At 39.5% G+C, this 14,262-nt stretch overlaps 2 protein-coding genes across 21 annotated transcripts in view; both read left to right on the top strand.

Moving 5' to 3' along the window:
• The first annotated feature begins 258 nt into the window (after positions 1-258).
• On the top strand, positions 259-5,035 carry LOC308119479 (uncharacterized protein). Of its 3 annotated transcripts, none has more exons than XM_080479502.1 (10): positions 259-342; positions 575-983; positions 1,073-1,212; positions 2,894-2,993; positions 3,300-3,490; positions 3,873-3,961; positions 4,058-4,126; positions 4,289-4,393; positions 4,547-4,621; positions 4,706-4,979. In XM_080479502.1, the coding sequence occupies exons 2-10, from the start codon at positions 598-600 to the stop codon at positions 4,865-4,867; spliced, it is 1,317 nt and encodes a 438-aa protein (XP_080335628.1). In that variant the 5' UTR covers positions 259-342; positions 575-597; the 3' UTR covers positions 4,868-4,979. The 3 variants fall into 3 exon arrangements, with proteins under 3 accessions (XP_080335628.1, XP_080335627.1, XP_080335629.1); XM_080479501.1 differs by having other exon boundaries at positions 308-342; positions 2,870-2,993; positions 4,706-5,035; XM_080479503.1 differs by having other exon boundaries at positions 322-363; positions 682-983; positions 2,870-2,993; positions 4,706-4,976.
• Positions 5,036-6,903: 1,868 nt separating this feature from the next.
• Positions 6,904-14,262, top strand: part of LOC308119938 (uncharacterized protein) — a 29,633-nt gene continuing 22,274 nt past the window's right edge. For 17 of the 18 annotated variants that reach the window (XR_013936000.1, XR_013936001.1, XM_080480238.1 and 14 more), the window contains exons 1-13: positions 6,904-7,364; positions 9,655-9,858; positions 9,943-10,026; positions 10,830-10,934; positions 11,024-11,179; positions 11,358-11,501; positions 11,616-11,759; positions 12,213-12,356; positions 12,452-12,571; positions 12,684-12,803; positions 12,891-12,935; positions 13,021-13,068; positions 13,157-13,183. Coding sequence is in view for 16 of the 18 variants with exons in the window: in XM_080480238.1 (XP_080336364.1) it covers positions 7,355-7,364; positions 9,655-9,858; positions 9,943-10,026; positions 10,830-10,934; positions 11,024-11,179; positions 11,358-11,501; positions 11,616-11,759; positions 12,213-12,356; positions 12,452-12,571; positions 12,684-12,803; positions 12,891-12,935; positions 13,021-13,068; positions 13,157-13,183 (1,351 nt within the window). In the remaining 2 variants the exon portion in view is untranslated. The remainder of the gene's footprint in view (positions 7,365-9,654; positions 9,859-9,942; positions 10,027-10,829; positions 10,935-11,023; positions 11,180-11,357; positions 11,502-11,615; positions 11,760-12,212; positions 12,357-12,451; positions 12,572-12,683; positions 12,804-12,890; positions 12,936-13,020; positions 13,069-13,156; positions 13,184-14,262) is intronic. The other variant, XM_080480246.1, reaches the window with a different exon arrangement.

The following is a 14,262-nucleotide window of genomic DNA, read 5'->3' as shown; positions in this document are numbered from 1 at the left end:
TCAGAAAGCAGCACACTCCCATGTAATTCTTGTTGAGTACAACTTTTTTTATGAGATTTGTTGTTGAAGCTATTATGTAGAAGCCTTTTGTGGTCTCGGATGTTCAGCAAATGACCCTTGCAAATTTTGAACATTCAGAACAGGATTCTCTTCAAGTGTTTTGTTAGTCAGCTAAGCTTTCCTGTTCAATCTGGCTAAGCAATGTACACACAAATACACACGTAGGCACACTGTGCTCTCTGTTCTGATTGGATGCAGCCTCAACCCCGAAGAATTTGCATATAACAGGCTCAGCACACAAGTCTGTGCCCCTCCAGGAGTGTAGATTCCAGCAGTGAGCAGGTAGGTCATTGTTAACACTTTGTATGCAGGTCTATTTGTCTTGTTCCAAACCATAGTGTGCAAAAACTGTAAAAGCACGTGTTTTGATGCAGATTGTACAAAATAATACCTACAAGTGAGAAGACTGTGAACTGCAAGAATAAGAAGAAGAATGGACTTAAATGTATGTGTTTATGGATGTTTTTTGTTCTTTTCTACACTTTTCAAACGTCTGTCTGTTTTTATTTTGCAGGACTGTTTCCCCTCTGAAGTGAGATGAGTGAATCTGAAGTACCAGAAAACTTCCTTCCATTCCTGAGCCCTGGAGTCAGTCTAAATCAAGTATTTTATGCCAATCAGCAACAGAACACAAGGATACCACCCGGTTCCCAGGGTGCCGATGATTTCCACAGAGGAGGACAATTCAACACAAACGTCCAGAGATCTCCAGCTCATGTGCGGCTGCTGCAGCAGCAGCAGCAAGACGAACCACAGAGAAGAAATGCAGAGTGTGCCGGGATGAATCTCCAGCATCAGCCGGTTGACGGCTGTTTCCTCCATCCTGCACCAGCCCGATGGAGTGACAGGAGAGAGTGCAGCTGTTGGAACTGCAGATCAGATCAGTGGGGAACAACTGAGCCTGCAAACAGAAGCACATCCAGGTAACTTGGAACACATGGAACTGAGGAAACAGGCAGCAGAGTTTTTAACTTGGAGTAATACAGATAAAAACTTCTTTTTTTACACGCAGAGGTGAGGATGGATTCATTTCTAGGCCTCAGAATGATGCCGAGGAGGAACTCGAGCCACCTTTGCCGCTGAAGGATGACAACGAGTGGCAGAAGAAGTACAATCCTGATCTGCTCCCCCACGGCTTTATTCACACTTGTGGTGAGAAATACAGGATTTATGTTTGTATGTATGTCACTGCAACATTTTACAGGACGCAAAGATAGAACCTTAACTTTCTTTTAGGTTTTTGATACAGTTGAGAGACTATTCTGTCACTGCAGCAAATCTTAGTATTTAATGTTCCCACTTTCTCACAGATACTCTTTTTAAATTTTAAATGGAGCCGTCAGTGTGGCGTCACAATGTTTTGATTTGAATAGAAAATAACACACATGGTAAATTGTATTCCATTCTTGTGAAGTATAATTCTTCAAGAGGCTTATGTGGTAATGTATGGATGTAAACATGGTCATACTATTTTTGGAAAATGTAAAATAAATAACCAGTTAAAGGTACACATAGAAGGGGTTGAAGTAGTAATAAATGACAAAAGTTACTGGAAACCTCATATAAAACTTGTTTAATACAAACAGCCAAGAAGCATTTCAGTCCTGACCAAAGCTAAAAGATCTGTTAGACAAGAAAAGACTTCACATTCTTTACAATTCACTGGTTCTATCATATTTAAGTTACAGTGTGGAGGTTGGGGGAAACGCTCATGCAAATTCATTACAAACACTCATTATTCTACAAAAAAGAGCAATAAGATTGTACATAATGTAGGCTTTCCTGATCGCACCACTAATCCACTGTTCTCACAGGCCAAAAGTTTGAAATGCACTGCCCTTAATGTGTTCAAAACTATTCAAATAACTGTTTAAAGCAAGGAAAATTCAGAGAATGATCAGTGAGAGAGAGAAAAGTTACAGCTTTAAGGGGAAAATTTAAGTTAAAAACTCATGAAGTCTGCACCAATTTGAAAGACTTCTGTATCACCATCTGGGGGTGTAAAATTATGGAACAAATTATGTAAAGAGATTAAACACTGGTCAATCTTAATACAATTTTTAAAAAATATATAAAGAGTTGATTCTAATGAAGCACAGGGTTTTGTCATGACAACAAAGGTTTGCGGGCTCTGATGTCACACTGTTGATTGGCGGATGTGCTGTAATCTCTTGTATATTGACATTTGATCTTTGGGTGTAGGGATATAACAACATTGACGTTAAATCAAGAAAAAAGTGTGTCACTTGTAGTGAAGTCCTCATAGAGGCTGTTAGTTGGGTAAGGCATGCACAGAAAGAAGCCCCCGGGGTGCATAGTTGGTGCCTGGCTCAATGGGACCGGTTGAACTCAAGGGGAACCACACCCCAAACTTCAACTCCACCCGAGTACTCCGGGTTGAGGCACGGAAGACGAGTGACAGGTATCCAACAGTCACAATGCAAGAAAGGCCATCCCAGTCCAACCTCAGCAACTGCCCGCCATGGCCACACCCATCACCCCACCACTCACCCTGTGTAGATAAACAATACACCATTGTATTCAGATGAGATATAAAATTGAAAAAACTTGCAATGACAAAACTTTGAGATACTATTGAAATAATACTGCGGTTCATCAGGATCCATGTTATCATGACAACAAGCTGTTACTAAACAGTAACATCTTCACTCGTAGGAGGCAAAGGTACACAAATATAATTGCGGGTGTAAATCACTACTGGATGTTGACAGATGACCGTTTCAGATTGCTCACAATCACAGAGAAGTAGTCACTCTAGTCACAGAACTTCTTCATCATCGTACTTCAGATGACAGGCACTCTGCCTGGACAGGACACCACAACCACGGCCCGGTGGACACAGCCTTTCTTCAGCCATGCCAACACTTTGGTCTTCACCAGCACAGAAGCCCCTGGAATGAATCTCAAACCTGGTAATAAATAAATATATAAATACCTACATACATACATTTTTTTTTATAGTTTTTACACTGTACAGATAAAAGTATGACATGCAGATTCAGCATAGACATTTCGGAGTGAGCAGATGATCCGCCCAGGCCGGCCTCCCCCACCAGGTAGAAATCCAGCTGCTAAAGCTGAAACTGCAGCAGTCAGCTTCTTCAGAAAAGAAAAAAGAAGGTCAAGTCTGAAAGAGTGAGGTATATATATATATGTGTTATGTAAAGTCAGAGAGGACAAGAGACTCTCGCTCTGTGTTTTTTCTCTCTCTGCTTCAGGCTCCAGCATCCTGACGCCTTGATGAGAGACAGCTTGGCCCAGGGCGGCGTCTCGGTCAACGTCCCACAGTTCACCGCCCCTCCTGCAAAGTGCATGTCAGAGGTCAGCGTTCTGAACCTGAAGTCTCCAGGAGGGCAGGGATCTCATCCACAGGAGAAAAGAAAAACCATCAGTCTGCCCGAGGAGTGCAGTAAGCTCTTTTTTTTTTACTGTCCTCATATTTTCCCCAAAAACAACAGAAAATGTGCACTCTAAAATCTAAAATGGTTAGATTAGACCTCCTGATTGCTAAAATACACATCCAAAAGTCTGAATATGAATTCATTTTGTGAACGTACTCTGTGCTGAATTAGAATTTTATCATTTGTAGGGTGAATAATTTCTGAGTGAATTTCAAAACCTCTCAGAAATGAACAAGGTTCCAATAATACAGCTTTACTGTTCTATTAAAAACAGGTTTCACTACATAATGTCCACAACGAGCAACATTCATATCAAGAATCAACAACATTTCTTTTGTTTGATTTTGTGTTTTAAGTTCATTAACTGATTTTATATGTCTTCTTCCTCAGGAAAGGTTTTCATAACTTACTCCTCAGATGTGTCCTCAGAGATGCTTTCCTTCGTCAACGTCCTCACCAAACAAGGACTCCGACCAGCTGTGAGCCACAGTTATTCTCATCCCTTGTTTTATAACCCTTCAGTAACTCCTTTATGAATAAATGTGATTGTCTTTGTGTTATTTTCACCTTGACAGATCGACCTGTTTGACAACCCCGTGAGAAGCATGGACATCAACAAGTGGAACGACAGTTACCTCAAGGATGTGAGTTGAACATCACGGCGATCACTAAACTCATGGTTGGATTTTAGGGTTCAACAGTTAGTTTGATTTGACGTATTCAGTGTCTTGGTCCACAAGACAATGTTTCTTTGTATGATAGTTTTTCTTCTGAAGACATCGTCTGAGACGTGTGTTTCTCAACAGCCATTAACCCTGATCATCATTGCCATCAGCCCTAAATATAAAGCAGACGTTGAAGGATCCGTCAAGGACAGCCATGGTCTGCACACTAAATATATTCACTCCATGGTGAGAAAGTGTGAATGCTGGAAGACGTGTTGTCATCTTCTACTTTGGAAGATTGCTGTGTAGGACATGCTGGATTGAAAATGCCATTTTAGTTGAAGCAGGTAGCTCATATATATATATATATATATATAATTTTTTTTTTTTTTTTCCCAGATGCAGAATGAGTTTATCCAGCAAGGCAGCTTGAACTTCCGGTTCATCCCGGTTCTGTTCCTCGGTGCATCTCAGGTTGGCAAATAGTTTTTCCCTCAGCAAAATGGATTTAGTTTCTCCCACTTCTGACCGTCGTCAATCTTTTCTCTTCACACGCAGAAGCATGTTCCCTGCTGGCTGCAGAACACGCGGGTTTACCGCTGGCCGCAGGACGCCGAGGATCTGTTACTGCGGCTGCTGAGGGAGGAGAGGTACGTTCCTCCGCCTGTACCTGTGGACCTCACGCTCCTCATCAGACCTGTGGCCACCGACGCTCCATGAAGGCGCCCTCAGTGTTCACGTCAGGCTCCCTTAGCGTTTGAAGAAGGGCTCATCCTCCCACACTTTGAAACCCCTGATCTGATCAATTAAAATCTACATGTGACTTTTTGTTCAATTTGCAAGTGTTTTTTTTACATATTTAAATAAAAACCCATCTCTTTCTATCGCTCTGTGCTGGAATATTTTGCCACAAATTCTGTTTTTCTTCCTAAACTTGTTCTCTGATATACAATATATCCCAACATATTTGATCTTTTCCAGTTTTCACTTCCCAATAGAGGTTGTCCGTCGAAATGGCTTCTCAAATCTGACTATATATGTGTGTGCTTAGTAGTTTGTGCATATTAACTTATTTTGTAGCCATCATCACCAGTGCTCGGCAAATTATTGACTACAATTATAGGTTACTTGATTCACCTTATTTTTATATTATTACTAAATCTGAAAATAACTAGCTGTGTGTAAAGTAAGCATCGTTTTGATTTAATGTGCTATAATAGTGAACACGCAGTAGCTGAGCTGTCAGGTCTGTATGTGTCTAATTCAGGACTGTTAAACTCATTAGTTTGAAGGACAGTCACAGCCCGTTGCATCTCAGTTGGGCCGCATGTTAATCTGTACTGACAACTTTGAAATCTTCCCTTCAATTTATTGCAAAAGCATAAAAATACGTGTTGGAAATGGTCACATTCAATACTCTTTTTTTTTTTTAACCAAATGTATTGTATTGAATCGAATGTTACCTGTTGTAGCTTCCAGTGATCAATAAGCAGGGTACGCCCTCATTTCCTCCTTCCCCTTGAGATGTTACTTCTATTGAAAATGTAAATGTATTTTCTTTTCATTTGAACTCATCCCACCGACTTTCAGGCCTCTTTTGGCCCCGGGGCCACATGTTCGTCACTCGTACCCTAAGAACTGATTTGCTCCAATTAAGTCAATTTAATCATAATTAAGGTCATATTTTTAATGCCATTTCCTATTTTGGTACAAAACTTTGCATAACACTTGTTCTTTCTACCCGTTTTCAAACATGTAAAGCTGGGGCCAAATATGAAAAATGAAGTTTGCTTTTTTTTTTTGCTTTACTCATTTTGATGTTTTTTCTTTTTTACTTGTTTCTTTCTTTTCTTCTGTTTTTACATGTTTGGAATAAAAATGTATTAATTCACTAATTCAAACATAAACACATAAATAAACCAGTAGGGATGAGAAGGAGGAACCAAGTCCTGGCATAAACATACAGACAGCTCTTATTAGGGTGAATGAAATTATATTTAAAATAGCACTATGACAATACGACAGACTGACTTTAATCCCCCAAATGAACAAATGTAAAATTGTGTGCTTCGTCTGTGGAAAATAGATTGCAGTGTGCAAATATTATAATCTTGAGTAGATAGTCCCAGAGTGAAGTAGTAGAAATACACAGGAGAGAGAAGGAGCTGATCAAAATGTCATAAAACTTTATAATTAAAAGACAAATGAAACATAATGCACCACACAGTGGTGTACTGGTTAGTACTGTTACCTCAAAATGAGAAAATCGATGGTATGAATACACTTGGTGCCTTTTTGTGTGAAGATTGCATTTTATCCCTGCGCATGCATACGGTATTGTAGTTTTCTGTAAGAGTCCAAAAACATGTGTTTTACGTAGATAAGTAGTGGTTTTTTTTATTTTATTTTATTTGTGAAGTCATTTGTTATTCTGGGTACATGAAAGTCATAAGAAACAAACTAAGCATCAACCATAAGCAAATGCAAAAACTTTGCCTTCCTGCAAATGGGAATAACTTTTTAAACATATTTTCACTGTTTCACCTCTTGTCAGGGTTCTGATTTGTTGTGTAGTGGGCAGATTAAAGCAGCAACCAGCAGTGCGTTCCAATTTGTCCAACTGATCGCACACACCCTCCTTCAACCGCCAAAAAAGGGCCTGCCACAGGCCGGTGTGGAGCTCCAGCTAATAATAACCTGGACCTTCTGGGGGGGGATAAAGTTACCGTGAAGCCTCCCTGCTCTGTGCTGTGACCTATACCCATGTGAGGCACCAATAACACAGTTGCCCCTCACCCTGCCCCAGCCCAGTGCTTAGCTTGGCTCTTTCTTCTCCTGCCTTGCTTTCCCATGCCCCACCATCCCCAGACCCCCCTCTCCAATGCTGCCACACTGGCAGCTCCAAATTCCCCAACACCTGTAAGCTCATGATTTTTATTTTTTATTTTGTTCTTTCATTTTTTTCTTTTTTATAAAAGGCTTGGATCATCTTAACCCGTGGACATGTGGATGACATGGGTGAGGTAACCAGACCTTGATCACCCAGTGGAAATGGAATAATTCACGAAGTGGAACGTTTTTCTTTTTTCTTTCTTAATGTAAAGTTAAAACTCCTTGGATTTACTGAAGCTGACATCAGTCAGTCCTGCATGAGGAGGCTTTGCCCCCAAATCAAAGGATCGTACCTGAAATAGTCTCCACATCACCATGGCTGAAGGTAGGATTGTTACACCTGAACCTGTGATCAGCACCAACGCAAATCCACTGTGTGAAATAAATCATCATTTTGGATAAATGGAAATGTTTTGGTAAGTTGTGTCCTCTTAGGAGAACGTGTTGAAAGTTGGTTGCTATAAATACAAGCTATCATGTAGCTGATGTATTAGTGCTGGTCTCCTGTGACAGACATGGCTGCTGCAGCTCACCTCCAGTTATTCACGCTTGTTTGGGGAATGAGCTCAGATCAATAGCAAAATATGTAAAAGTGTAAAATATTTGGAAAAATACTTGGTTGCAATTGAAAATCCTCGATTCAAAACATTACTTCTGTGTTTCTGGGAGGGGAATTTCCAGCAAGCGAGAGAAAGTACAGGTGTAAAAGTGTTTTGAAATCTGGTAATAAAACCAACAATAATTCTCATTTGGCTCAGAACATTGATCCTTTTCTGGAAACTGTCAACACAGTCCCACCTCAACAACATGTCCTGCACAGTTAGAGTTACAGTCACATGCATCTATCTCTTTTAAATTAACCACTGGAGCATTTCCAATCATGTAAAAGGTTTGAAATGGAAAATGCTGACAATAAACTATGACAGCTCTTGGAAGCTGTGGTTGAATCTCAAAGTGATAAAGTAGTGTTGACTATAGTGAGGTTTTACATCACTACATCTCAATGCAGCTCTCACCATTTAAAGTCTGGAGGATCTCGGGTTATTTGCTCAAACAAGCGTTATTTCACTACCAGATCTCTTGTTTGCTGAGGCCGCGGGGCTCTGGGAAACATGTAAGCGCCTTACAAGGTTGTTTTCCTTTGGACTCACTTTAAATGTGTTTGTCCATCCTGAAGTATTGAGGCAAAGGAAGGGAGTGTTTAGACTGTTTTCTCAACCTATCATTTGTAGGAAGTGAGTCATGAGACAGGCATGCCCAGAGTTCATTCACAGTTTGATGGTATCTATTGCACCTTGGCAGCAGGTTCATGTTGGAAAAATATTGCAGCTCCGACTCCGTCACACCATCATTATACCACTTCTCAACAGGTGTCTGTGTGTGCACGTATTTTGATGAATCCTGTTTTTCCAGCTCAGACAATATTATGCAACAAGCGAGAGACTTATTTAGGTTCTTTAAAGACAAACAATTAATGAAAAAAGAAAGAGCTCAGTGCTTTTCACATGTAGAGTGTAAAGATATTGCTTGTCTGAGAACAAACTCTAGCGAGTGTTGTGTTTTGACCTCGGTGTGCGTGGCCTCTTAAACAGAGCATCAGTCATGAAATCATCCTGATAATTTTACTCAAAGGGAATTTAGAATGAAACTGGCATCTACTTTATCTCTGTTTAGTAATTCAGAGCTAATTTCTTAACTATGAGGAATGTTTTCCACCACGAGGGCACGAAATATAGAAGGTTATGGTCGTCTTATGAAAGTTTTCTGCTCTCATGATGACCTGAAATAAGCTTTCCTTTACTTTTACTTTCAGCATACTTTTGAATGAAATGATAAATATATCACATCACAAGTCATCATAAGTCTCCAAATTAGAGAAAACAATAATTATATTCACTTTGAAACTCTGCCGGGAATAGAAGCAAACTTTCAAACTAAATAGTGTTTGGGTTTCCACAGCCACTTTTTACAGACGGAAACATTAACTCTGCCCCCTGGTGGACAAAATGTATGACTGACAGCATTGGTATGACTGCAATGGATGTCCTCGTAGTTCTACATGAAAATTAGGTCATTTGTTTTCACAGAGCTCTAATAATATATATCTAAGCTCTTTATTAATTGTGGTATTTCTTTTTATTTTAATTGGATTGTATTAACACCAACCTCATATAAATAGCAACAATTCCCAACTACAGCCCACGAAGATCTCCTCGGAGTAACATCAAGTTTACAAAATGAAGACACAAATCAACAAACATGTCACAACTACAATAAGTTTTCAATTTTATCCACTGCTGTTTTACATGCAAGTGTACTTTTGCAAGTCATACCCCTGCATTAACACAGTCAATGCGTGTATTTATCCATGTGATTTATTACTTGTGTGAGAAGGTTTTTGACCACAGTTAAGAGGATCATTTTTTTCCTAAGAGATTCAAAACCGGAACTCGGTATTCTTCTGACACATTAGAAAATAACAACACGATTTTTACCCCAAAACAGCTTGGAGTAATTATTATTATATTGATATCGACATATTTTTTGGGTGTTTTTCAAAGATCAGAGATGTCTTTCCAGCCTGATCTTTGTATTTATTTATTTATTGTCTATAGGGGCCAAACCAGCCGCTGTAACGCCGGCCGGTGGGTCAGCCGGAGCAGCAGCACCACAGGCCGGCTCCATCAGGTCAAAATGTCTGGGCCTCCTCAGGAAACTCAAACTGTCTGTGGAGCTGCTCATCGCTCTGGCTGCTCTCCTCTCCTGGGTGGTTGTAGGTGTGGTGATGTTCGACTTCGTGGAATACAAGGCCGTCCCCGGTAGGCCGCAGACGCTTTAAATAAGCTCGCCTCATTTTTAACCAGCATGTGCAGGATTGTCAACATTTCTGTCTCCGTCCTCAGACGTCCAGCAAATTATCTCAGATCCCATTCAAGCTGTGAACGACGCAGTGGATGAAGTCTCCACTCTACTCAACAAGTTTCAAGGTATAAGAAGCTCTGTGGAAGAATCAGTTTTAATCTCTATGGTATGCTGATCTGACACTGATCAGAATAACCAATTTCACTTTGAAATTCAAGTCTAGTTTTATGTTTCAATTTGAGATTTAATGACATTCAGACATTGAGATCACAGAGTAAAAAACTGCTTATAGAGTTGTTGAAATATTAATCTGCCGGGTACCTTGATTTTATGAAAGCGCTATATGTATATACTAATGTCCCACTTACTACTGTACTTAATGTCCATTACTGTTCTGTTGTGTGCAATTATATATTTTTCATTTATTCTCTGCAATAATAACATCATTTCTGGTATATCTCTAATCACTACCAACATTGTCACAGTTATTATTTTCTCACATGTTTTTATTACTGTCGTTATTGTTTTTAAGAACTATTATTGTTTGCATTCTTTTGCTACTTTTTTTTATCACTTTCATGTTATCTTATCCGGTATATCAACAATATTATAATATATTTTATGTATGCGAGTGATGCCACAACAGCAGCGCTCTAGATAAGTCCTAATGCATGTGGATTTCATGCATCATCTAAATATCCTGGGATAGAATCTCACATTTTATATCCAATAAAACCTATTGGCTTGTATTATTTGCCCCTGACCTTAGTATTGACTCGTTTCACCAATTTAAGAGAAACACACACTCCTGGTCATTGCAAATGGATTAAGATTCTATGTCAACCTATTGGTGGCTTAAGATTCATACCAAACACTGAAATTGAAATAGCACAACCACTGTAATGCATTTCTAATTTTTCTTCTGCAGAATGTGCACCTGATCTAAGCGACCCAATGTCTGCAGCCACTTACGCGGTTGAAGAAATATCTGAAGCAAAAGACGGATTTGTTCGATATTTTTCAGATGAGGAGGGTAGGACAAGTCACCCACTGTAACAGAATCATGCATGCACATAATAAAAGTGTTCAGTGATTACATTATGATCTCTCTCTTTACCACAGGGACCTTTTACCTCAGCTACATTGACCCTGTGGTTATTGGTCGACGGGTTTTCCATCAAACTAATGACTTAATAAGGGGCGTGCTGGGCTCTGTCAGGGAAACACTGTGTGCCGTTGTGGACACAACATTGGAAACAATACTGGACATAAATAAAGGTATGTTTTTCCTATTTCAATATGTTAATTTCAGTTTTCTCAGTTTCACAAAAATAAAAACTTTGTGTCGTCTGAAGGTCGGCTGGTTATAACAAATACTGACTTCTGACTCCCAGTTTGACATGTGAATTCGTTCATTTCCTTTCACTGTCTCACAAACTACCTTGTCTTTTTCCAGGGAAAGTTGACCTGAGTTACACTGACCCCGTTGTGATAGGCAGACACGTGTTTAACGTTACTAACGGGTTGGTGTGTGGCGTGGTGGGCTGCATCCAGGATGTGCTCTGTTCCATACTGGACACTGTAATCGATGTAGTGAAAGGTATTTACTAGCTCCTGCTTAACCTGTAACCCCTCAACACCTCATCAATGACTCCTCGCCACTGAGTGTCTGCTTTCCTTCACTCCGACTTTATTTCTCTTATGTGTTTGGCAGGAAGCGTTGACGTCAGCTTCATGGACCCGGTGGTGATTGGCCGAAATGTCTTCAGTGTTACAAACGACACCGTCAGTGGAGTCATGGGATGCATTCAGGATGTCGTCTGTTCCGTCTTGGACAGCATACTGGACATAATAAAAGGTACCAGCATCCATGTTGCTATTATCTGTTTATGGTGTTTAATGCAGTGGTTTTCAAAGTGTGGAATGCGAACCGAAGAGTTGAAGGGAGGACAGATTTTCAGATGGTGATATTAAAAGTCATCAGTTATGTGTTAAACCAAAATGGACTGTATTGTAAAGACTAACACTATATTTTAATCCTTCATATCCTCCTCACACACTTTGAAAACCGTGTCGAATGCCCATTTTAAAGAGAGAACGCAAAACTGATTTGTATTTTGTCATGACTTTGTAATTTCTTTGTGTCTGATGTGTAAACTGAAACTGAACATTAAAAAAAAAAATAAGTGATATATTTCTAACAACTGCAACCTTGAATGTATTTAAGTGCCAGATTACTAACTCTGTTTTTAATGTTTCTAATATATAAATGTGAAGCATTGACCTTGTCGAATGTGTCGTTTTCCTTCAGGAACAATTGACATTAGCTTCATTGATCCTGTGGTTGTTGGCAGAAATGCCTTCAGTGTTACTAATGACTTTGTGAGTGGGATAGCTGGATACATCCAGGGTGTGCTCTTTGCAATTCTTGATGTGATACTGGACTTATTACAAGGTACAGTTTCAGTTTTGTCACGTTTCCCTGCTGCCCCTGTCTTTTTATCCCCCAATAAACTCACGAGTGGTCGTTTCCCTGTCTCCGGTGATCAGGCGTCCAGCAGGCTGTGGGATTCAGTCCCACATCAGTCCTGAAGACAACAGCAGAAATCGCCACAGATCAGATAAACATGATCGTGAAGTACATCTCCACAACCCTGACTGGTGAAGAAGGTTTGTTTTGATTTAGTTTTTTTTTAATATATACTATGATAACATATATCTTACAACTGACTAATGTCCCAGCAAGTTGTTTTTCTCCCTCATCTGTCTGTTTATTCTGCAGGAATCATGCCTGAAGTGTCCATTGACCCCATGAAGGTTGTTGAAGATGCCCTGTTGGAGTTCTCAGACAAGAAGGATTTGTTCCTGGCTTACATGTCGAGCATGATTGTTGGGGATCAAGGTGGAATTGAATACAGTTTTTCAAAACATTGCTCACAAAATGTGAACTTGTATATTCATGTTTATTTTTTCCCCTGGTTGCTTTTAGGTGAAACCGCTGCCCCTCCAGTTGTAAACATCGTGACTGAAAAAGGTTTTACTTCTAAAGTTTCCTTTCAATATATGTATAAACATGTTTTCGATGAAAAGGCACTCACAGCCGGCGGCTGTTTTTGCAGATCAATCAACTGGTGAGCCATCTGATATTAATTTGGTGAGAAGGCGAGGTAAGAGATGGCAGTTTACCTTCTATTGTTGACACTAATCTCTGGATCAATCTAAATGTGCTGTTTTTTTATATCTTCTTTAAAACAGGTGAATTTCTTCCTCCACTTGACAAAGGTAAGACCATGTTTTGTAGTGACTGCACATGTATCCAAATGTGTTGCCAGCCAGAACAGTGCCTAGACTTGCCCTGGATCTTGCATGTTTGCACTCATTTCTCCGTTTACACGTCACGCCATGCAATTGTTAAGTGTAATTTGTCAACCTTGAACTACTTTGAAACTGTGTGTACTTGAATGAACTCAATATGCAGTGATGACATTGTGGCATGGATAAATATGCATCAATAACCACTGTACACCCTTTTTTTTTTTTTTTTTTTACAATAAATGTCTTAAACAAACACATTGTTATGGATTCTGTGATTGCATTCCTCCCATTTGAATCGTCTCACTGACCATTTGATGAAACATTTAAATGCACTGTGAATTAATACAGTTTGCCATTGAATTGTGTTTTGACACTTTCATGGTTGTCTTCTTGAAAATAATAGCGTTCTGTGTAATATTGTGCATGAAGATTCACAGTGAGTGAGTCTTGTTTCCCTGTTACATAATGGAGTTTGCACTACAATTGAAAGAAACATGTCAAAATAAGATAAAACGAATAGGTGCACCTGCTTCAACTACACTTGATTTCTTCTCTGTCAGTTTACGTTGCATTCCTTTGTTGCCCCTTTCTGCATCTTCCTTTCAAAACACTGACTGACATCTGTATTTCAAGTCTTTCAAAAACTGTTTTAAGTGTATATTGTGTTGTCGGAACTGAATGTTTTGTGTTTCTATGTGGGATATTTCATTTTACGTGTGCACGTTATCACAAAAGTCTAGACCACATCAAGAGTTGGTATTTATTACATTATTAACCCTTTAGGGCAAAATTTATTCTGCAGGGATGGAAATTTCCAGCCTAGCCATGTAAACTAGTTTTGTTACAATAATCATGTCACCAACAACAACATGTGGTTTAAACTTTATAGTGTAATGTCAAGATTGGTCCTCGTCATTGCTGCCATTTCACCCCATTTATTTTCCTCTGTACGTTAACAAACATTTGCAAAACACCAAAGCTGTGAAGTTCAGCTGAGAGAGATGATAAGGAGTTCATGGTACAGTTGCAGAGATCACTAAAGACGA

The sequence above is a fragment of the Lipophrys pholis genome (assembly GCF_963383615.2).
Source record: "Lipophrys pholis genome assembly, chromosome: 14".
Classification (NCBI taxonomy): domain Eukaryota; kingdom Metazoa; phylum Chordata; class Actinopteri; order Blenniiformes; family Blenniidae; genus Lipophrys; species Lipophrys pholis.
This window is presented reverse-complemented; position numbering and strand designations above follow the sequence as displayed.

Coding starts and splice junctions, on each gene's coding strand:
- LOC308119479 (XM_080479501.1), top strand. CDS start 598: ATGAGTGAATCTGAAGTACCAGAAAACTTCCTTCCATTCCTGAGCCCT. Junction 984..1,072: donor GCAAACAGAAGCACATCCAG/GTAACTTGGAAC, acceptor TTTTACACGCAG/AGGTGAGGATGGATTCATTT. Junction 3,491..3,872: donor CAGTCTGCCCGAGGAGTGCA/GTAAGCTCTTTT, acceptor CTTCTTCCTCAG/GAAAGGTTTTCATAACTTAC.